A 23,202-nucleotide genomic window follows, 5' to 3' on the forward strand; every position below is an offset into this window, starting at 1 on the left:
AAAATAAGTTTGCAAAACAAAATATCAAGGCACGTGAGGAAAATAATATCGTAAGATATAAACAACACATTCCACAAATGAGAGAATTTACTCCTGAGGTACTGAAAAATGGTCATTTTTCTAAAGAGGACTTCCAAATAAACAAGTTTAAATTCCTCAAAGGAAGGATTAAATATAATGCAAAAAGGAAAATTCTGAAATAAAAGATGGATATTAATTTTGAACATTTAAACATCTTAGAAATGAAAATGTTGTCCGTAAATTTTTAACTTTTTATTCTTACCTGCAATTAGTAAGAATAAATGATATATTGGACAGAGAGATTAGTTAAAGAGAGAATTTGTGAGTTGGAAGACACTAACTACTTAAGGGGATTTAGAACGTAGCTCAGAACTAAAGAGATGGAAAATTGGAAAGAGAATTTGATTGAGAAATTCTAACATATGCCTTCTAGGACTTTTGAAATAGAGAATAAATAGTGGGCATGCAATATTTGGAAAAATAATGTTTAAAATTTTCCTTACTTTGAGTTCTCAAGAGATTCAGAGCAGAACTGTAGAGCTGAGCAGGATAAATAAAAATAGATTTATACCTAGATAGATTCTAGAGAACCTGCAAAATGTTAAGGATAAAACTCTTAAAATACCAGGAAGTAAATAAAAGCACAGAGAAATAACAATAATCTTGTAATGAATGAAAGAACAGGGGACCAATATCTACAAAGTTATAAGGCAAAATAACTTTTAACCCAGAAGAAGTCTGTGCCCATTCAACTGATCATTCAAGTGCAAGAGTGAAATAAAGCCATTTTTAGATGTACAAAGGCTAAGGGTTTGCCACCTACAGACTCTTAATGAAGGGACTATTAAAGACATACTTCAGCAAGAAGAAAAGGTAACTTGGAGGAGGGAGCTTGATAAAAAGATAGCTGTAAAATATTTTAGTAAATCTCATTAACTATTGATGGTTTTCAAAAACACTCACACAATTAAATTTAGAAAGGTGGAGCTATAATCTTAAACAGTGTTAACACAGAAGACTGTAGGGAGTTTGGAGGGGAGTTAATGTGATAAAATCCTTGTCTTATTTAGGAAGAAGTCTTTGTTTAAGACTAGCTACTAAAGGAGTAAAACAAGCGGGCACAATTTCCAAATAAACAGAGGAAAAGAGAAAGTGAATAAACCAAAGCTTTTCAACTAAATAGAAGGAAAGAGAAAGAAAAAAAGAAGAAAAAATCATAGTAAGTGAAAAACATGAAAGATAATGGTAGATACTAAGTATAAATATTTCAGCAAACATAATATCAATACATGTAAACTGATTAAATTCAGTTCTTAAAAGTCAGATGACTGAATTAAACCTCTCATTTTAAATTGAGCTGTATACTGCTTATAAGAGACATATTTAAAACTTCAAGGAAAGGTTTAAAACAGAGAAAAAAATCCAGGCAAAATACTTGATATTCTAGATGTGCTGTAAAGCTAGAATAGCAATATTCATATCAAACCAGATGGACTTCAACATGAAAAGCATTGATTACAGAAAGATAGAAATTATATAATGGTGAAAAGAATAATCATCCATAAAGTATAAAAGTACAAAACTTTTAGGTACCTAACAGCATAGGCTTGAAATATTTAATGCCCAAACTAACAGAATTACAAGGAGAAAAGTGTATTCATGATCATAGTGGTAAATATTCATATCCCTTACTCAGAAACTGATCAAGCAGGAATAAATAGCAAGGATATATAATTAAGATAGAATTATGATTGATCTCATACAAATACATATACATATATATATATATATGTATGTATATGTGTGTATTTATTGGCACTCAAGTAGTGTACACAAAGCATATGCAAAAATTGATCACGTCCTAGGTTATAAAGAAGTCTCAGTAAATAGAAGTCAGACAAGAATATAGAAGTCAGGCACAACATGTTCTCTTGACTGTAATGCAGTTAAATTACAAATAAAATATAAGGATATTTTCATGTAGTATAAAAAAAATTGTTGATGAGCTAAAGACCAAATGAGAAAACAAAAAAATTAAGGTTATCTGGAAGGATATTTTTATGACCTTGAATTAGAAGAGGCTTTCTTAGACAAGATAAAAAGCATAACTGATGGATATGTTATATCAAAATTAAATTTATATACTAAAAAACTCACTTAAACAAAGTTAAAGGTGAGATTGACTGGGAGAAGATACCATTCATCAAAGACTTCATAAAGAGCTAAAATTCATCAGAAAAAGGACAAATAACCCAATAAAAAATGGGGGAAACCTGAATAGCCTGTAAATCTTTGAAAAGATGCTCAGTTTCAGTAGTAATCAGGGAAATGCCTCTGGATTACTTGTGAAATCCTACAACTTTGCCCTCAAGAAGTAGGTTTACCATCAGCAAAATTTTCTTTGTTCCTCTCTTCCCTGCACATTCCCTTTACCTTCTTGTTTTAGGTAAATTCCAACTCACGTGTGGGGATACTGCCTCCTCCACAGTTGCTTTAAGTAGTAGTTGTTTTTTTCCCCCACAGCACTCCTACCTGTGATCCTAGAGGTGGGTTAGGTTTCCTGCTTTGCTCCTCACGGGCATTTCAGGCAGTTCTCCCTCCCATCTCCTAAAACTCCTCATATTTGAAGGACATGCCATCAGACTATACCACCTGCTCCCTCTTCTTGTTGCAGCACTTACAGATTTCCAGGTCACTTCTCCTTATGCCTTGAAGATATAATTGTCAGGCTCACTGCATGCTCTACACCATTACTGCTGTCCTCTCAATTTCTTGCATTTCTTTCCTCCAGTAGTTTTGTCTTCTACTCATTCTGATGGTCAGACTCTTGCCTTGTTCTCACTAACAACTACTCTCCCTCCAGGATCTCAATCTCAGCCATCCCGTCTTCTACCTGTCATCTCTCCTCCTGTCTTATTCTCTGTGATCATGTGACTCTAACAATTCTTCAACCCCATGCAATCTATAATTTACTGATCCTACCACCCTTTCATTATCCCTCATACTCCGTATAGCCACACTTTCCTGGGTATCCACCTGAGATTGTATGGTTTGTCTGTCATAATTACCTTCTTGCCCACTCTCCCAACTGTCTGGCTACCCTGCCCCTTGGTAGTACACACTTGACAGAGTTGTCCTCATTACAGCCACTTTTCTGCCTATTCTGCTCTGCGCCCCATGCATTTGAAAGTGGCAGGAGAAAAGTACCAGTTATGTTGAAAGGCTCTTTTGACACTTATGACCGCTAACCTCATATGGATAGTACTGTCCCAAAGTCCTACTGCATGTCCCTACTTATTCATTTCAGTACAGATCCCATGGGCATTAAAAGGACAATAAAAGAATACCATGAACAGCTCTTTGCCACAGATTTGATAACCAGAATGAAATGGACTGATTGCTTGAAAGACATAATCTGTTAAAACTCACTCAAGATGAGGTAGACACTCTGAATAGGCCTAAATGTATTAAAGAAATTAAATCAATAATTAATAACCTTTCAAAACAGAAGTACCAGGCCCAGGTGGATTCACTGTTGAATTCTACCAAGCATTTAAGGAAGAAATTATACCAATTCTTTACAATCCATTTTAGAGGGTAGAAACAGAAGGAATACTTCCTAACTCATTTTATGAGGCCAGCATTATTCTAACACCAAAACCAAACAAAGACGGTATAAGAAAATGGCAGACCAGTGACTCTCACAAACATAGATACAAAAATCCTCAACAAAATATTAGCAAATCATATCCCACAATAAAAAGAATGATACACCATGAGCAAGTGGGATTTATCCCAGAGGTGCAAGGTTGGTTCATAATTTAAAATAAATCAATGGAATTCATCACAGCAACAGGATAAAAAAGAAAAAACCTAGTTTTATATCAACGCTGCAGAAAAAACATTTGACAAAATCCTACACCTAGAAAAGATGATAAAAATCTTTTGGTAAACTAGGAATAGAGGGGAACTTGTTCAACTTAATTAAAAAAAATACAAAACCCTACAGCTAACATACTTAATAGGAAAAACTAGAAGCTTTCCCATTAAGATCAGTTATGAGGTAAGGATATCCCCTTTCACCATTGCTTTTCAACATCATAATGGAAGTTCTAGCTAATGCAATAAGACAAGAAAAGGAAATAAAAGGTATACAGATTGGGAAGGAAGAAATAAAACTGTCTTTGTTCGTAGATGACATGATCATCTATGTAAGAAATCTGAAAGAATCAACAAAAAACCCTCCTATAACTAATAATTGATTACGGAAGGTTGCAAGATACAAGATTAACATACAAAAAGTCAGTTGCTTTCCTGTGTACCAGCAATGAATAAGTGGTATTTGAAATTAAAAACACAATACCATTGAGACTTCCCTGGTGGTCCAGTGGTAAAGAAGCTGCCTTACAATGTAGGGTTTGATCCCTGGTCAGGGAACTAAGTTCCCACATGCTGCAGGGCAACTAACTAAGCCTGCGCGCCACAACTAGTGAGCTCGTGCACCTCAACGAGAGGGCCCAGATGCTGCAAACTACAGGGCCAACATGCCCTGGAGCCCACCCACCACAACTAGAGAGAGAAAATCCGCATGCCGCAACTCGAGAGAAGCCCGCACACCACAACGAAGAGCCTGTGTGCCGCCATGAAGGATCCTGCATACCTCAATGAAGACCCGACACAGCCAAAAATAAATAAGTAAATAAAATAAATAAATAAATAATAAAATGAGTCTTAAAAAAAACAAAATACAATACCATTTATATCAGCACTCCCCCAAATTAAATAGGTAGGTATAAACCTAACAGAATATGTATAAGGTCTATATGAGGAAAACTATAAAACTCTGATAAGTGAACTCAAAGAGCTAAATAAATGGAGAGACATTCCATGTTGACAAATAGGAAGACTCAATATGGTCAAGATGTCATTTCTTCCCAGGTTGAAGAATATATTCAATACAATCCCAGCAAATTATTTTGTAGATATCAGTAAACTTATTCTAAAGTTTATGTGGAGAGGCAAAAGACCCAGAATAGGCAACAAAATATTGAAGGAGAAGAACAAAGTTGGAGGACTGACACTAACCAACTTCAAGACTTACTATAAAGCTACAGTAATCAGGCTGTTGATATTGGCAAAAGAAAAGACAAATAGATATATGGAACAGAATGGAAAGCCCAGAAATGTACCCACATAATTAGTCAACTGATCTTTGACAGAGGAGCAAAGGCAATACAATGGAGTAAAGGTAGTCTTTTCAACAAATGGTGCTGGAACATCCATACAACAACAACAAAAAAAATGAATCGGGACACAGACCTCACATTCTTACAAAAATTAACTCAGAATGGACTATTGACCATAAATGCAGAAGTATAAAACTCCTAGACAATAACATAGGAGAAAACCTAAATGACCTTGAATATGGTAATGACTTTTTAGGTACAGTTTCAAAGGCATGATCCCTGAAAGAAATCAATGATAAACTGGATTTCATTAAAATTAGAAACTTCTGTTCTGCAAAGGACAATGTCAAGAGAATGAGAAGACAAGTCACAGACTTGGGAGAAAATATTTGGAAAAAGATATCTAATAAAAGACTGTTATCCAAAATATACAAAGGACTCTTAAAAAAGACTCAACAGTAAGAAACAACCTGATTGAAAAATGAGCCAAAGACCTTAACAGACACCTCACCAAAGAGGATGTACAGATGGCAGATAAGCATATGAAAAGGTGTGCCACATCATATGTCATCAGGGAAATGCAAATTAAAACAATGAGCTACCACCACACACTTATTAGAATGACCAAAATTGGGAACACTAATAATTCCAAGTGCTGATGAGGATGAAGAGCCACAGAAACTCTCATTCAATGTTGGTGGGAATTCAGAGTGGAAATTCAGCCACTTTGGAAGACAGTTTGGCAGTTTCTTAACAAAAGTAAACATACTCTTACCTTGTGATCAGCAGTCATGCCCTTGGTATATATGTAGATGAGTTGAAAACGTATCTCTAAACAACAACATGCACATGGATGTTTATAGCAACCTTCTTCATGATCGCCAAACCTGAAAGCAACCAAGATATCCTTCAGTAGGTGAATGGATAAATAAACTGTGGTACATTCAGCTCTCAAAAGAAATGAGCTATCAGGCCATGAAAAGACCTGGAGGAAATTAATTGCATATTAGTAAGTAAAAGAAGCCAGTCTGAAAAGGCTGCATACTGTATGATTCCAACCTTAGGACATTCTGGAAAAGACTAAATATGGAGACAGTAAAAAGACAGGTTGTTGTCAGAGGTTTAGGTCCATAGGTTTCTTCAGATTCTCAGGGGAGTTGACGAGAGTTCTAAGAGAGGTGAGTCAGAAATCTCAATTTCCTCCTTCCCCTTTCCTTCTCCTTTTTTTCTTTTTTCCTCTTTTCCTCTCAAAAGTGATTGATTAAAATAGTATAACATTTGTTTTATTGAATATTATTTAAACCATGAGATTCAGTTGTGTCTAGCTTTTTCCAAAAGTTTAGGTTGCTTTGTCTTCTGTTGAATGTCTTGGAAACACGCACAGTAAGTCATAACAATGGGATAGTTACCTGATTTTTTGAATCTTGGCTTTGTCTCTTACTTAGTGTGAGACCTTGGATTTATCATTTAATTTAGCTAAGCCTCAGTTTTCTCCTCTATAAAATGGAACTAATAATAATAACTGTGATATAAAATTGCTTCAAAGATTAAATGAAGTATAACTGTATGGAAAGCACTTAGCACAGTGTCTGGCACATAGCAAGTATGACATGAATATTAGATGCCACTGCAATTATTATTATCACTGCTGTTATTTTTATCAGTGGTAGGTAAGAGTGCTATATTTTGAAACTCTATACAAACTTATCAGCCTCTACAATTTGATATGCTTCTTCTACCTTTCTTCACAAATTTGGCAATTTTGCCATTAGTTTACTCACATTTTTCTGTGAGCATATTTCTTCACCTCTTTATCTTTCCTACTATAATCATACCTAACATTATATGGGTGCTACTGTGTGCTAGGTGTTATGTGAAATGCTTTATGAACATTGGAGCAGAAGTTGGAAGACTCGGTTCTAGTCCCAGTTCTGTCACTCAGCCTTTTGACTTGGTCAAGAAATTGAATCTTAGTGAACGTTAGTTTTGTCATCTACAAAATAGGAATAATAATATTTCAATATTTGTCCTGTCTTTATAGTTTGTTGTGATGATTAAATGATATGTTTTCAAAAGCCCTTCATAAAATGTAAATAACTGTGCAAATATAAAGTATTATTATTTTTGTCAAGCTTAAATGTCAAATTTGTATAGTACATTGCCCTTCAGATGGAATTACCTAGCTGTAGTTTCTGCCTTTCTGGAGTCTTTCTTAGTAAAAGTCTCACATAGAGCAATCACGGAGAATAGAAACATCTTAACCTAAAAGCAGTTTTGCCTATTCTACATTTTAAGAAAGGTTGGCTAAAGTATTTGAATCATATACATATGGATGCATGATAGGGTAAATACATAAATGGGTGAAGATGAGTTAAATTATTTTTGAGAATCTTATAAGATTAAGGTCTGAATTCACAGGAAGCTACTAATGTTTTGCTGATCACTCTAGGAAGTATAATTCAGGAAAATTCAAGTTAATTTTAACTTTGGGTGGTATATAGGAAGAGAAATGAGGTGGTCTGGAATATTCGGTAAAGGGTTGTTAGCACAGGGCCTTGGGACGCAGTGTAATGGGAAGTCAGCGGTGTAATTGCACAGCTCTAACTGGAAGATAGTCTCCTGTGGCTATGTGATCTTGGACAAATCAGCCTCTAAATCTCAATTTTCTAAGCTGTAAAGTAGAGTTAATAATACATACTTTAAAATTTGTGTGAGGGGATATTTGCCATCATGATTTATCATTTACTATTAGGGTTGGAAAGTGCTTGGAGAGCTGTTGAAGCAAAGGTTTTGTGGGTTGTTGATGATTACTTTAAATTTTATTGCTTGAGTGTTGAGAATTTGGGCCTGGACTAAGGCTGTCAGATAAAATATTTATTAATTTTTATTTGCTGAGTCTGACAACCTTAGTCTGGATGGGGGACTGTGGAAGGAGGATGAGCAGCTCCATCTCAGCCTCTTAAGTGTGCATGTCTTTGTGCATATATATGTTTTGTTTGCTTGACTTTTGATAGTGAATATTCTATATAAACCGAAGATTGGCTATAAAAGATTTTTGAAGTATAGGAATCACTGTTACATTGAAGGCCAAAGCCTAAAATAAAACAGGAGAGTATTAGTTTCTATTTTGGATATTCTTCACTCTGGGGCTCTTCTATGAAAAGGAAAAACAAACAAGCTAATAGGAATGACATACACACATACGAAACAACCCAAAGAAACTTGAGATTCTTTGTTGTTGTAACTGTAGTACAAGGTTAGTATTTATTTATTTATCAGTTTAAGTAGCCACAGAGAGATAAGCAACTCCTTTGTACTTCTAGTGAGAAGTTCAGGTCTTTATGTAAACTGCACGCTCCTGTTTGTGGTGGAATGATTCTTTGGTACAGTCTATAAAAGTATAGAATATAATCTTATATTTTCAAAGTCCGCCTGTGCAACTGAGGAAAGATTGGGTCATATGAATACTATAGTTTCTTTATTTGGTGAGTCTGCTCTGTAGCTGATACTTGGTTTTATTCATCAGTGTTTTCTAGTAAATTGTTTTATATTTATATATTTTTACTTTTAGTGGAAAAAGGTTTAAGATAAAATTAAGTAACTGAATATAAGTATAGGATATATCATTTCTAAATGAAAAGAATATACATAAGCAATTTCAAAATGTTGAAATTAGTATCTTTTATTTGTTACTGTATGTAAATGTGCCATACACGTATTTTAGTAAATCAGGAGCCACTTTAGTGCTCCTTTTTGACTAAGAGTCTGTTCACCATTAAAATCATCCTGATCTTCAATGAAACATGTAATTGACCTTACAAACCTGCCGCTTTTATTTAAGTTGAGAAGTTTTGTTTTGATGAATTCAGTGTGATATAAGCTAGAAAGAAGAATGTCATGTTTTTAAGTATTTATGTTGAAAAATTTGATTTATACAAAAATCCAGTTCCTGGAGGCTTTTAAAAAATAATTTTTCATGTTTTGTTTTATTTCATCAGAACACTACAGTAGACTGTAAGATAACATCATCTACAACTGGAGATAAACACTTTGATAAAAGTCCCACTAAAACAAGGCACCCTCGGAAAATTGATCTAAGAGCGCGATACTGGGCATTTCTTTTTGACAATCTACGCCGGGCAGTAGATGAAATCTATGTAACTTGTGAATCAGATCAGAGTGTGGTGGAATGTAAGGTAAGGTTTGCTTTGAGGCTTTCTAATCCATTTGAAGTCAGATTCTCCAATTTTTGCTACATCTGACTCGATAATTTGCCTCAGTATACAGTACTTTAATAATAACTGTAGTCTCCATGCTATATGCTAGATCTGCAGAACTTATTCATCTTATAACTGAAAGTCTGTACCCTTTGACCAACATCTCCCTATTTCCCCTATCACTTGCAACCACTGTTCTACTCTTTGCTTCTGTGAGTGTGTCAGGTTTTTCTTTGTTTTGATTTTTCAAGAGTACCCTTGTTGTTGTTTGCATTACCTAATTATGTACTTTTATATTCTGTGCAAGATTTGGTAGAAAGTTGTCTTGATACATAGTTCTAGGCAAGAAATTAAAGGATAGGTACACATACACACAATTTATTAAAAAATCTCTCTTATCTGTGTTCTCCATTGGTACTGTAGGTGGCATTAGGAGATTTTCACATTCTTTGGTTTCCTGTTTAATGTCTTTAATTGGACATTGCTCCTTTTCTGTTGAGACACTTATCACTCTTCTAATTCACTGTGATCAGGGAAAAGTGAGATTGATGGCTAACCATAAACAATCCTGGGCGGGATTGGGATGTCATTGTAAGGTGTGTTTTCTAATTTTAGATAACCTTGTATTTGTAATAGTATATTAAACAGACACATAGCATAATCTGGCTCTAAAAATGCACTAGAAAGTCTGGCCTTTTAGTAGATACAAACTATATACTGTATTAGTTTATACTAAATAAAATTATTTTGAGAAAAACCAGAATGATACATCATTATAGAAATATTACAGAGGTAGCTTCTGTTTCTACAGTGAACATGGTTGAAAATCCTGGAATTCATGGTTTGACCTTTGAAATATCCGAAGGATCAAAGCAAAGTTACATATTGACACAACAGCTATGTTTCCTCTAAAATTGAAAGCAGCCAAAATGTTTTAAACTAGCCTAAAAATATGACTCTTCAGAAACAGTTTTCAGAATGAAGAGTGATTGAAATCACCCAAATTTATGCTTTGGTTGTCACAATTAATATTGTTACTATCAGCATGTAAAACTTTTTATGTTTTAAGGAAAATATTTTTAAGGAAAATCATATCATTGGGGTGGAATGAATCAGCATGTTGTGGTAGAAAACACTATTGGATTTAATTTTGGGTTATAGTTTCTTATATAAAATGAGCATGTAGGCCTAGATAATCTTTAGGTCATCCCTAGAGATCAATAAGATCAGCAGATTCTTTGATTTTGTGATTAAAAATAACAAAAGGTTGACTGAAGAAATCATATTTGTCAAATGTGTACTTTTTTATAGAATTGAGTTGGACCAATTGCAACCATGTCTCTGTGATGAGCAGAAACTCTTGCACCTATCTCTGTTACTATATTCAGGGAAGCTAGACTTGCCATAAGACAGTGTAGCTTTTTTAAAAAAAATTTATTATATATATATGCAATGGAATATTACTCAGCCATCAAAAAGAATGAAATAATGCCATTTGCAGCAACATTGGTGGACCTAGAGATTATCATCTCTAGTGAAAGAGAAAGACACATACCATATGATATCACTTATATGTGGAATCTAAAATATGATACAAATCAACATATCTATGAAACAAAGACAGTGTAGCTTTTATTTTCAGCCCTGTCAAAGCTTTGTGAAAGTTTAACAGTAATAGAAACTGGTTGTGTAAGTTGTAGATTATAAGAATGGAGAAGATTAAGAAAATTTTTTTTTAATTTTTAACTTTTTATTATGAGAATTTTCAAATACAAAGTAGAATAATGCAATATAGGGACTTCCCTGGTGGCACAATGGTTAAGAATCCGCCTGCCAATGCAGGGGACACGGGTTCGATTCCTGGTCCGGGAAGATCCCACATTCTGCAGAGCAACTAAGCCTGTGCACCACAACTGCTGAGCCTGTGCTCTAGACCCCGTGAACCACAACTACTGAGCCCACGTACCACAGCTACTGAAGCCTGTGTGCTTAGAGCCTGTGCTCCACAACAAGAGAAGCCACCACAATGAGAAGCCCACACACCAAAACGAAGAGTGGCCCCTGCTCACCGCAACTAGAGAAAGCCCATGTGCAGCAATGAAGATCCAACACAGCCAAAAATAAATAAATAATTTTTTTAATTATAAAAGAAAGAAAGAATGGAGAAGATTTTGACAGAGGAGTAGAAATGTGTTCTCTATTCTTTGTACTGTGCCAAGATGCTCAAAGGTTTATGCTGAGAAATAAAATCTGGGAGCTTAAAAGTTAATTTCATACCCAACTCTGCTCCTCTCCCCATCTAGGACTTACAGGTGGTGATGTAAAAATATACAGTTTAATATTTGCTTTATCCATGTGTTGGGTATATAATAACTGGAGTTTTATTTTTGTTTTGTTCTATTCTCATTTTAAAATTACTTCTATCCATTATCTCATTTGATTAGTACCTTTGTAAGATGTATAACCCTCATTTTATAGATCCTCATTGTACAGGTGCATTCAGCCTTTGTTTTGTAGATACTGACAATATTTATCCTTCTTTGTGATTTTTGTGCAACGCCTTTGTTAAGTAACCACAGTTCAATTCTTTGTCTAGTATGTAAAATGCAGTTAATAACTCCTGTATTATGTAATTCACATGATAAGTACAGCATGAAAAAGTATCTTAACTGTATCAACTAGGATTGCTGACCAGAGCCAATCTCTTTAATCAAGAGGCTAAATTTCTCATTTTTTTCGTTTAAAGGCATTCCTGTTGTGCCATCAGCCACTTCACTGCATGACTTGCTAAGAACTGACTTTTCCAGCAAAGCTGTACCCTGACCATCACCACTGCATTTCCCCTTCTTCCATATAAAGTGGACTAGGGGGAGATTGCCTTTTGGGGAGTGCACAGTTAATGAAGTTTGATGTGGTGCGTGAATTGCTTGTGAAGTTTGTGTGTATGGCTGCAGGAGACTGGCACCTTGTTCACTGGCTGGATCTTTGCCGTGCTGATTTTGGTGTCTGTGGAACATGTTGAGAGATTTTGGGGAAAAGCATACTGGGAACATATTGTACTTTCCATTCCCTGTTTTCCATTTCAACATGGGGGAACTGGATGTGTGGCTCTGGAATATTGGGGGCATCCTTGAATATAGAGACTGGTACCTACATTTCCCTTAGAGATTTCATAGCATAATAAGCTTGCTGGAGTAGCTCATGCCAGCTGGGCTTGAAGGGACTTACGGTAGTATGCTTTCTTTGGAAGGAGATAGGATGGGACTTGTCATTGACCAAGTAAAGAGGACCCCCAGTGCATCTCACGATTTATGTGAAGGTAGAATTGTGTACATTAGTGAAGATGTTGGAGTAATAGGGGCTTCCTATGGGGACGCTTGGTTAGGTAAAATATACCAACCTCTGTTGGAGTTGAGGCAGATACTGCTTTTGCAGAGGGAGCCAGGGTGAACCTGACCACTGCCTAGAGAACCATGAATGTTCCCTGTGCAGAAATTACCATGTACTGCAGAGATCAGTAGAGACCACTGACTTCAAATTGATTCAAAGAAAGATTAAGGATGCATCTCTGCCTGGCAGCACTTGATTCTTTTGGTGGTCAGTATCACCTTAGTCCCTGGAGAAGGACTGGCTGATGACTGTAGTAAATCCATCACTAATAACTGGTGAGCTCTATAATAAGTAGGATATTGCTCTGTTCCCACAGCTGCCACTTATGGCAAGGACATTAGTTTGTGAATGTAGGAGAGTTTGAAGGAGTACAGAGGAGGAAGAGAAGAGAGACAGTGAGGACAAGCCGTGTTCTTCTGCACCACAAGCATCTGCTAAAGGCCATGTAATTCTTGTGCTAATAGGCAGGTTGTCTGTAGATGGGATTTAAAAACCAAGCTTTGATAATTGAATGTGACTGAAAAACTGTGGAATTTCACTGAGCATACTCAGCAGGTTTAGGATTCAACTAAGTAGTTAGTTATATGGGGGAAAAATAAAATTATTCTATGTTTATATCTCAATAGTTGAGACTTCTCAATTCAACAAGTAAGGATCAAAATGAGATGTGAGAAAGTGCTTAGAAAGGTATGACACACAATACAAAGAAAAAACAATTTATAATTAGATGAAAGGAGAAGTCACAGATGGAGAAAGAAGAATATAGGTCCAGGACAGAGAAGGAATCATCATAGAAGTAGGAAGAAGATAGGAGAATAGGAATGTCCCAAAAGCCATGGAAGAAGTAGGAGTGGTGCATAGGTTAAGAATGACTGCAGTTGAGAGAAAACTTGTTCAACTTGACATTCAAGAGGGATAAGAACAGATGGGATCAAGGTGGAAATTTGTGATAAGAATTTGAAATTCCAGTTGATGGGTTCTTTGCTCTTTTTATTTTGAAAAGTAGGAGGTGTGGGGTTGGAAGTTTGAAGAGGGTGGAAAGGTCTGAAATAACTGTGATGGAGAATGAAAGGGCTGACATATAGAAACCACAGCAGCCTTGAAGGTCACAGATGAGATTGGAAATTCTTCTCTTTCCTGTATCTTCAGTTTTCCTTATTAGATTCTTTTCCCATCAGCATACAACATGCTTATTTCTCTTCCATTCTGAACTACAAAATAAGAACAAGAAGAAGAAACCTCCAAACCCTTTCTCTACTTTACTTATCCTTTCATCTACTCTCCCAGTCCCCATTTTCCCCCTCCCCTTCTTAGACAAGTTTCTTAGAAGAACTTTCTACATTTGCTGCCTTCATTTCCTTTTCTCCCAGGTACTCATTAGTCTACTCCAACCTGGTGTTACATACTATCAGAGCTCCTGTTAAGTTCTTATTAAAGTCACTCAGTATTACTAAGTCCAGTGGCTGTTTTTCAGTCCCTTCAATGATCTCTGAGTAGCATTTCATGCAGTTGACCACTCCCCTCTTCTTACAGCACTGCCTTCTTTGGCTTTTATGGAACAACCTCTGCTAGTTTTCGTCCTCCTTTGTTGGCTGCTGCTTCTGCCTCCTCTTTATTGGCTTTTTCTTTTCCACCTGACCTTTAGCTTTTGAGAAGTCATTAAGGCTCCTTTTAGACCATCTTTCTCCCTCTGCAGTTTTCTCCATGCCGTGGCTTAATTTACTATTCATTTTCTGATGATTCTTAAATTTATATGTCTAGCCTATGTCTTTCTTCTGATTTTCAGACTTGTATATCCAACTTGCCTAGTTGGCATCTCCACTTGTATATTTCACAAGCATGTCAAACTGACATATATAAAACCAACTTCATGGTAACTTTCTCTGCCCCAAACCTGGAGACGTATTTATCTTCCCCCCTCCTCCCTTCACCTCACACCAGCCACTGTCCAATGAATCGGCCTCTTTCAGATTACTTTCTAAATCTTTCTGGTCTGTCCACTTCTCTCATTCTCCACTGCTACCATTCTAGTCCAAGCCACCAGTAAAAAAAATGCCTGGATTACAACTGAAACCTTGTAACAGGACTCCCTGCATCCTTCCAATCCATTCTCCACATTATAGGCAAAATGATACTTAAAAAACCACAAAAATAAGCCCTCATTTTTTTTGATGACAGCTCCTCAAAAGTTTCCCTTTGCTCTGAGCATTAAAATGTTCAGCATGACGTTCAAATCTTGAGAGACTTGATCGGTGCTAACCTCATTTCACACTTTTCTCTCTCCCTTCTGCCTCATTTAAACCAGCCTTCTTTCAGTTAGTCACACATGCCATGTGCTCACCAGTCTTCAGACATTTCCACATTCCGATTTTTCTGCCAGAACACTAATCCCTCATTCTCCTTGCCCAGCACCTCCTCACCTCCCCCATCCCTTTTACCTAATTTCTATTCTTAATTTAGGTTTCAGTTTAAGTGTCATTTCCTCAGGGGGAGCCTATCCAGATATTTCAGACTAAACCAGGTTCCCCTATAATATACAGTCGTCCCTCAGTATCTGCAGGGGATTGGTTCCAGGAAACCTTCTCCCCTAACCCCTGCCCTGTGGATACCAATATCCATGGATGCTCAAGCCCCTTATATAAAATGACATAGTACATTCAGCCCTGGGTATCCATGGGTTCTGCTTGGGCACGTATGGCCTGACTGTACTCTTAATACTTGCCCTAGAAGCACTTATCACAATTGAAATTACATAATTGTTTATTTTGTTATTTTTATATCTGTCTCCCTTACTAGACAGTAAGCCCCATGAGGACAGAAACCACACTGTCTTGTTTACCCCTCCATCATAAGTTCTTGGAACTGGCATTGAAACACAGTAAATGCTCTGTAAATAGATGTCAAAAGGCTGTGTGAAGCAATGAGACTACATAGATTTTGGGGGTAAAGACACTGGTTTACACAGTGATGTGATTCCCCTCTCTCCTGAGTTATACATAGCATTCAGTCGCTTGCTAAAAATGCACAAAGATGGTGGGTAGATGAATTAATCATGGGTAGGTATTTTTTAGGCAGATGCAGTGTAATTTCATTGGAGTAAAGGATTGAAGAGTGTAAGAGAGTAGTTGGAGTAGTGGACCATGGAACCTAAGCTGGATGGGGAAGGAAATGACTATTGCAGAAGCCTGATAGATGTGGAGAAAGTAGAGAAGCTAAGTGTTTACAGATATCCTTTGGACATGGTAGGAATAGGTAAGGTGGATTCTCTGTAGATAGAAATTGATAAGTTTATATTTATTTATTTATTTATTTTTGTGGTACGTGGGCCTCTCACTGTTGTGGCCTCTTCCACTGCAGAGCGCAGGCTCAGCGGCTATGGCTCACGGGCCCAGCCGCTCCGCGGCATGTGGGATCTTCCCGGACCGGGGCACAAACCCATGTACCCTGCATCGGCAGGCGGATCCTCAACCACTGCGCCACCGGAGAAGCCCTATATTTATATTTTTAAAGTTACTATTTACATATTCCAAATTATTACTTTTTTTAGTTTCCTTGATCTGTCAGACACAGATATTTTAGTCTCCCACTACTATTGCTGTTTCTTCAATATTTCCTTGAATTTCTGAGAATTTTTTTTTTTTTCTTTGCAGTACGTGGCCCTCTCACTGTTGTGGCCTCTCGCGTTGTGGAGCGCAGGCTGAGCAGCCATGGCTCACGGGCCCAGCCGCTCTGTGGCATGTGGGATCTTCCCGGACCGGGGCATGAACCCGTGTCCCCTGCATTGGCAGGTGGACTCTCAACCACTGCGCCACCAGGGAAGCCCAGAATTTTTTTTTTATAAGTTGCAAAATCGATTTATAGAATCATCCCATCTAGGCAAACAAGTGCAAAAGTCTAGAAGTGCAAAAGAAGTTTTTGCAGCAAAACAATAGGCTGGAGAGCCTTGGATTGTAGGAGAGAGAATGGTGGAGAGTAAAGTGGTTAGAGGAGTGTCCTCAGAGCCTTTGACCTGGAGACGGGGAGCCATGTTAGATCAGTTGTGGGGAGCACCGAGGATGGGTGGGCTCTGGGAGAAGACCTCCTCTCAGGCTGTGCATTGCCAATTTGGGGCATTACCACAACGAAGTATACTCAGCAGTGAGCAGCAGAGGGAGGCCTTGAATTTGAGTCCTTAGAAAAACGTCTTCATTTAATGCCATTGTTTCTATTGGAAAATCAGATTTAACTTAAGGCAAAACTTTAGGTAATAACCTGCTGTAGGAATAAGTATTACATGCATGTTTACTTTATCATAATCTACTTTCAATTAATATCAGACTGTTTCATGAAGAGTGTAAGGACATTACAACAGCACAATTTCATTAACCTACTCCACCTTTTATGTTCTCGTTGCTTATATTTTACTACTCTATACACTGTAAGCGTCTCAATTTCTTAATTTTTGCTGTAAAAGTCGATGGTCTTTTACAGAAATTCGAAAAGAAAATATATAAAATAAAGGTACTAAGATTTTTTTAAACCATTTTTCTGCCTTATTATTAGTTGTATAAAGGATCATATGAGTTGCATTTTCATTGTGAATTTAATATTTGTGAATTCTGTTTTGTGTGATGTTAATATTATAATCTCTCTATCTTTTTTTGGTTTGTTTGATTTGCCTGTTGCCCTTTAGCTCAGGTATTGTAGTTTGTTACAAAGAACATGAGATTCTGCACAGGGAGAGTCGGCTAAGAGTTCACCTGTGCATTTATGGACTAGGCTTTGGTTACCTCACCGTGTTTTTTTATAAGCTTGTTTATGATTTTGTCATGCAGGTGAGAGTATCTAGCAGTTCTCAATAAGCTACTGTGGACATCTTTAAATCATTTACCTAATGAATTTTTTTTAAATTTATTTATTCATTTATTTTTGGGTGTGTTGGGTCTTTGCTTCTGTGCGAGGGCTTTCTCTAGTTGTGGCGAGCGGGGGCCACTCTTCATCGCGGTGCACAGGCCTCTCACTGTTGCGGCCTCTCTTGTTGCGGAGCACAGGCTCCAGAAGCGCAGGCTCAGTAGTTGTGGCTCACGGGCTAGTTGCTCCGTGGCATGTGGGATCTTCCCAGACCAGGGCTCGAACCCGTGTCCCCTGCATTGGCAGGCGGATTCCCAACCACTGCGCCACCAGGGAAGCCCCCTTACCATTGTTTTACATTAATAACTATCTTTCAAAAATTTACTTTTTATTTTTTATTTATTCAGTATATGTATAAATTATGAAATGATCACCACAATAACTGTAGCTGACATTCATCACCACACATAGTTAACAATTTTTTTTCTTTCTGGTGATGTTTTAAGATCTACTCTCTTGGCAACTTTCAAATATACATTATTATTAACTATAGTCAACATGCTGTACATTACATTTCCTGGACTTCATTATTTTGTAACTGAAAGTTTGTACCTTTTGACCAACTTATTAACCCATTTCACCTACCTCCTACCCCATGAATAGCTATCTTTTCCTCTATCTGTTTCTGGTCCTATTCTAGTTATGTATTCTTTGCTGTTTTTCATTCACTGTATGCTTACAGTAAAATTTTGCTATTTTTATTGATTAAAGAATAATTACTCCTATGTATATAACACTTCTTGATACATTATTTTATGATTCAGTGTTTAAGTTATAGAGATAGATGAATTGTTATTTTTTAGTGTATTTAACATGACACTTCATTGATGATGTCTTCTTTGATAAGTCTTTGTTCCTTGTATTTGGTTCTCATTATAATCAATAGATAATAGATTATTTTTCTTTGGGGTATTTGGAATAACTTAACTTGATCCCACAATCACCATGTTGTAACTATTACTGGGGTTAGTCAAACCTAACTTATCTGGGCTAAGTTCCTAGTAATGGTAGCCTAGTTCTTAGGAGTAGCCATCAAACCATATACTTTAATTTTAAAAGATTTCTTCCTGATTTCTTTATTTCTGTTAATGACCAACACTCTCCCAGCCACCCATGCTTTCTTCTTTGTCAGCTGCAAAGTTCCTATTCATTCATTTTTTGCATTTTTTTCCCATTCACACATCCCCTCCCTGTTTCCTAGTGTCAATACATTGCCTTTTAAAGACCCTTATTACTCACTGGTGAACTTTTTTCTTGTCCTTTAGGGTATGTCCCTGTCTCATTGTTTTTTGTTTTTTTTTTCCCATTTGTAGTGCTTTTTACCAATGATATTAATCTTTCATTTTTTCTTATTTTCATTTTAACATCTTTAATGGAGTATAATTGCTTTACACTGGTGTGTTAGGTTCTGTTTTATAACAAAGTGATTCAGCTCTACGTATACATACATCCCCATATCTCCTCCCTCTTGCATCTCCCTCCCACCCTCCCTATCCCACCCCTCTAGGTGGTCACAAAGCACTGAGCTGATCTCCCTGTGCAAAGCCGCCACTTCCCACTAGCTATCTCTTTTATATTTGGTAGTGTGTATCATGTCAGTGCTACTCTCTCACTTGGTCCCAGCTTACCCTTACCCTTCCTTGTGTCCTCAAGTCCTTTCTCTACATCTGCATCTTTATTCCTGTCCTGCCCCTAGGTTTGCCAGAACGCTTTTTTTTTAGATTCCATATATATGTGTTAGCATACAATATTTGTTTTTCTTTCTGACTTACTTCACTCTATATGACGGACTCTAGGTCCATCCACCTCACTACAAATAACTCAATTTAATTTCTTTTTATGGATGAGAAATATTCCATTGTATATATGTGCCACATCTTCTTTATCCATTCATCTGTCGATGGACACCTAGGTTACTTCCTTGTCCTGGCTATTGTAAATAGTGCTGCAATGAACATTGTGGTGCATGACTTTCTTTTAACATCTTTATTGGAGTAAAATTGCTTTACAATGGTGTGTTAGTTTCTGCTGTATAACAAAGTGAATCAGCTATACATATACATATCTCGTCCCTCTTGGGTCTCCCTCTCACCCTCCCTATCCCATTCCTCTAGGTGGACACAAAGCACCAAGCTGATCTCCCTGTGCTATGCGGCAGCTTCCCACTAGGTAGCTATTTTACATTTGGTAGTGTATATATGTCCATGGCACACTTACTTTGTCCAGGCTTACCCGTCCCCCTCCCCGTGCCCTCAAGTCTGTTCTCTGCGTCTGTGTCTTTATTCCTGTCCTGCCCCTAGGTTCTTTAGAACCACTTAAAAAAAAAAAATCCATATATATGTGTTAGCATACAGTATTTGTTTTTCTCTTTCTGACTTACTTCACTCTGTATGACAGTCTCTAAGTCCATCCACCTTGCCACACATAACTCAATTTCATTTCTTTTTATGTCTGAGTAATATTCCATTGTATATATGTGCCACATCTTCTGTATCCATTCATCTGTCGATGGACACTTAGGTTGGGTTGCTTCCATGTCCTGGCTATTGTAAATAGAGCGGCAATGAACATTGTGGTACATGACTCTTTTAAAATTGTGGTTTTCTAAGGGTATATGCCTAGTAGTGGGATTGCTGAGTCGTATGGTAGTGTTGTTTTTAGTTTTCTGAGGAACCTTCATACTGTTCTCCATAGTGGCTGTATCAATTTACTTCCCACCAACAGTGCAAGAGTGTTCCCTTTTCTCCACACCCTCTCCAGCATTTATTGTTTGTAGATTTTGTGATGATGGCCATTCTGAGGTGTGAGGTGATACCTCATTGTACTTTTGATTTGCATGTCTCTAATGATTAGTGATGTTGAGCATCCTTTCATGTGTTTGTTGACAATCTGTATATGTTCTTTGGAGAAATGTCAGTTTAGGTCTTTTGCCCAATTTTGGATTGGGTTGTTTGTTTTTTTCATTTTGAGCCACATGAGCTGCTTGTATATTTTGGAGATCAATCCTTTGTCTGTTGATTCGTTTGCAAATATTTTCTCCCATTCTGAGGGTTGTCTTTTCATCTTGTTTATGGTTTCCTTTGTTTTTCAAAAGCTTTTAAGTTTCATTAGGTCCCATTTGTTTATTTTTGGTTTTATTTCCATTTTTCTAAGAGGTGGGTCAAAAAGGATCTTGTTGTATTTATGTCAGAGTGTTCTGCCTATGTTTTCCTCTAAGAGTTTTACGCTGTCTGGCCTTACATTTAGGTCTTTAATCCATTTTGAGTTTATTTTTGTATACAGTGTTAGGGAGTGTTCTAATTTCATGCCTGTACATGGTAGCTGTCAAGTTTTCCCAGCAGCACTTATTGAAGCAGCTGTGTTTTCTCCATTGTATATTCTTGCCTCCTTTCTCAAAGAGAAGGTGACCGTATGTGTGTGGGTTTATCTCTGGGCTTTCTATCCTGTTCCATTGATCTATATTTCTATTTTTGTGCCATATCATACTGTCTTGATTACTGTAGTTTGTAGTGTAGTCTGAAGTTGGGGAGCCTGATTCCTTCAGCTCCGTTTTTCTTTCTCAAGATTGCTTTAGCTATACGGGGTCTTTTGTGTTTCCATACAAATTATGAAATTTTTTGTTCTAGTTCTATGAAAAATACCATTGGTAGTTTGATAGGGATTGCATTGAATCTGTAGATTGCTTTGGGTAATATAGTCATTTTCACAATGTTGATTCTTCCAATCTGAGAACATGGTATATCTCTCCATTTGATTGTATCATCTTTAATTTCTTTCATCAGTGTCTTATAGTTTTCTGCATACAGGTCTTTTGTCTCCTTAGGTAGGTTTTTTCCTAGGTATTTTATTCCTTTTGTTGTAGTAGTAAATGGGAGTGTTTTCTTAATTTCCTTTTCAGATTTTTTATCATTAGTGTACAGGAATGCAAGAGATTTCTGTTTATTAATTTTGTATCCTGCTGTTTTACCAAATTCATTGATTAGCTCTAGTAGTTTTCTGGTAGCATCCTTAGAATTCTCTATGTATAGTATCATGTCATCTGCAAACAGTGACAGTTTTATTTCTTTTCCAATTTGGATTCCTTTTATTTCTTTTTCTTCTCTGATTCCTGTGGCTAAAACTTCCAAACTATGTTGAATGATAGCGGTGAGAGTGGGCAACCTTGTCTTCTTCCTTTTCGTAGAGGAAATGGTTTCAGTTTTTCACTGTTGACAGCGATGTTGGCTGGTTTGTCATATATGATCTTTATTATGTTGAGGTAGGTTCCCTCTATGCTTACTTTCTTGAAAATTTTTTTATCATAAGTGGGTGTTAAATGTTGTTGAAAGCTTTCTCTGCATCTATTGAAATGATCATATGGTTTTTATGCTTCAGTTTGTTAATATGGTATATCACATTGATTGATTTGCATATATTGAAGAATCCTTGCATTCCTAGGATAAACCTCACTTGATCATGGTGTATAAGTCTTTTAATGTGCTCTTGGATTCTGTTTGCTAGTATTTTGTTGAGGATTTTTGCATCTATGTTCATCAGTGATATTGGCCTTTAGTTTTCTTTTTTGTGAATCGTTGTCTGGTTTTGGTATCAGTGTGTTGGTGGCCTTGTAGAATGAGTTTGGGAGTGTTCCTTCCTCTGCAATTTTTTGGAAGAGTTTGAGAAGGATGGGTGTTAACTCTTCTCTAAATGTTTGATCGAATCACCTGTGAGGCCATCTGGTCCTGGGCTTTTGCTTGTTGGAAGATTTTTAATCACAGTTTCAATTTCATTACTTGTGATTGGTTTGTTCATATTTTCTATTTCTTCCTAGTTCAGTCACAGAAGGTTGTGCATTTCTAAGAATTTGTACTTTTCTTCCAGGTTGTCCGTTTTAAACGTGGCATTCAGTTGTTTATAGTAATCTCTCATGATCCTTTGTACTTTTGCAGTGTCAGTTGTTACTTCTTTTCATTTCTAATTCTGTTGATTTAGGTCTTCTCCCTTTTTTTCTTGATGAGTCTGTCTAGTGGTTTATCAATTTTGTTTATCTTCTCAAAGTACCAGCTGTTAGTTTTATTGATCTTTGGTATTGTTTCCTTCATTTCGTTTTCATTTATTTCTGATCTGATCTTTATGATTTCTTTCCTTCTGCTAACTTTGGGATTTTTTGTTCTTTCTCCAATGGCTTTAGGTGTAAGTTTAGGTTGTTTATTTGAGATTTTTCTTCTTTCTTGAGGTTGGATTGTTTTGCTATAAACTTCCCTCTTAGAACTGCTTTTGCTGCCTACCGTAGGTTTTAGTTTGTTGTGTTTTCATTGTTGTTTGTTTCTAGGTATCTTTTGATTTCCTCTTTGATTTCTTCAGTGAGCTCTTGGTTATTTAGTAGCGTATTATTTAGCCTCCATGTGTTTGTATTTTTTTCAGTTTTCTTCCTGTAGTTGATATCTAGTCTCATAGCGTTGTGGTCAGAAAAGATACTTGATATGCTTTCAATTTTCTTAAATTTACCAAGGCTTGAT

At 36.6% G+C, this 23,202-nt stretch overlaps 1 protein-coding gene across 4 annotated transcripts in view; it reads left to right on the forward strand.

Annotated features, from left to right (window-relative positions):
* Positions 1-23,202, forward strand: part of SCAPER (S-phase cyclin A associated protein in the ER) — a 499,446-nt gene that overhangs the window by 49,300 nt on the left and 426,944 nt on the right. For all 4 annotated transcript variants that reach the window (XM_067029410.1, XM_067029411.1, XM_067029413.1 and 1 more), the window contains exon 5: positions 9,206-9,403. In XM_067029410.1, the coding sequence (XP_066885511.1) occupies positions 9,206-9,403 (198 nt within the window). The remainder of the gene's footprint in view (positions 1-9,205; positions 9,404-23,202) is intronic.

Source organism: Kogia breviceps, chromosome 3 (assembly GCF_026419965.1).
Source record: "Kogia breviceps isolate mKogBre1 chromosome 3, mKogBre1 haplotype 1, whole genome shotgun sequence".
Lineage (NCBI taxonomy): Eukaryota > Metazoa > Chordata > Mammalia > Artiodactyla > Physeteridae > Kogia > Kogia breviceps.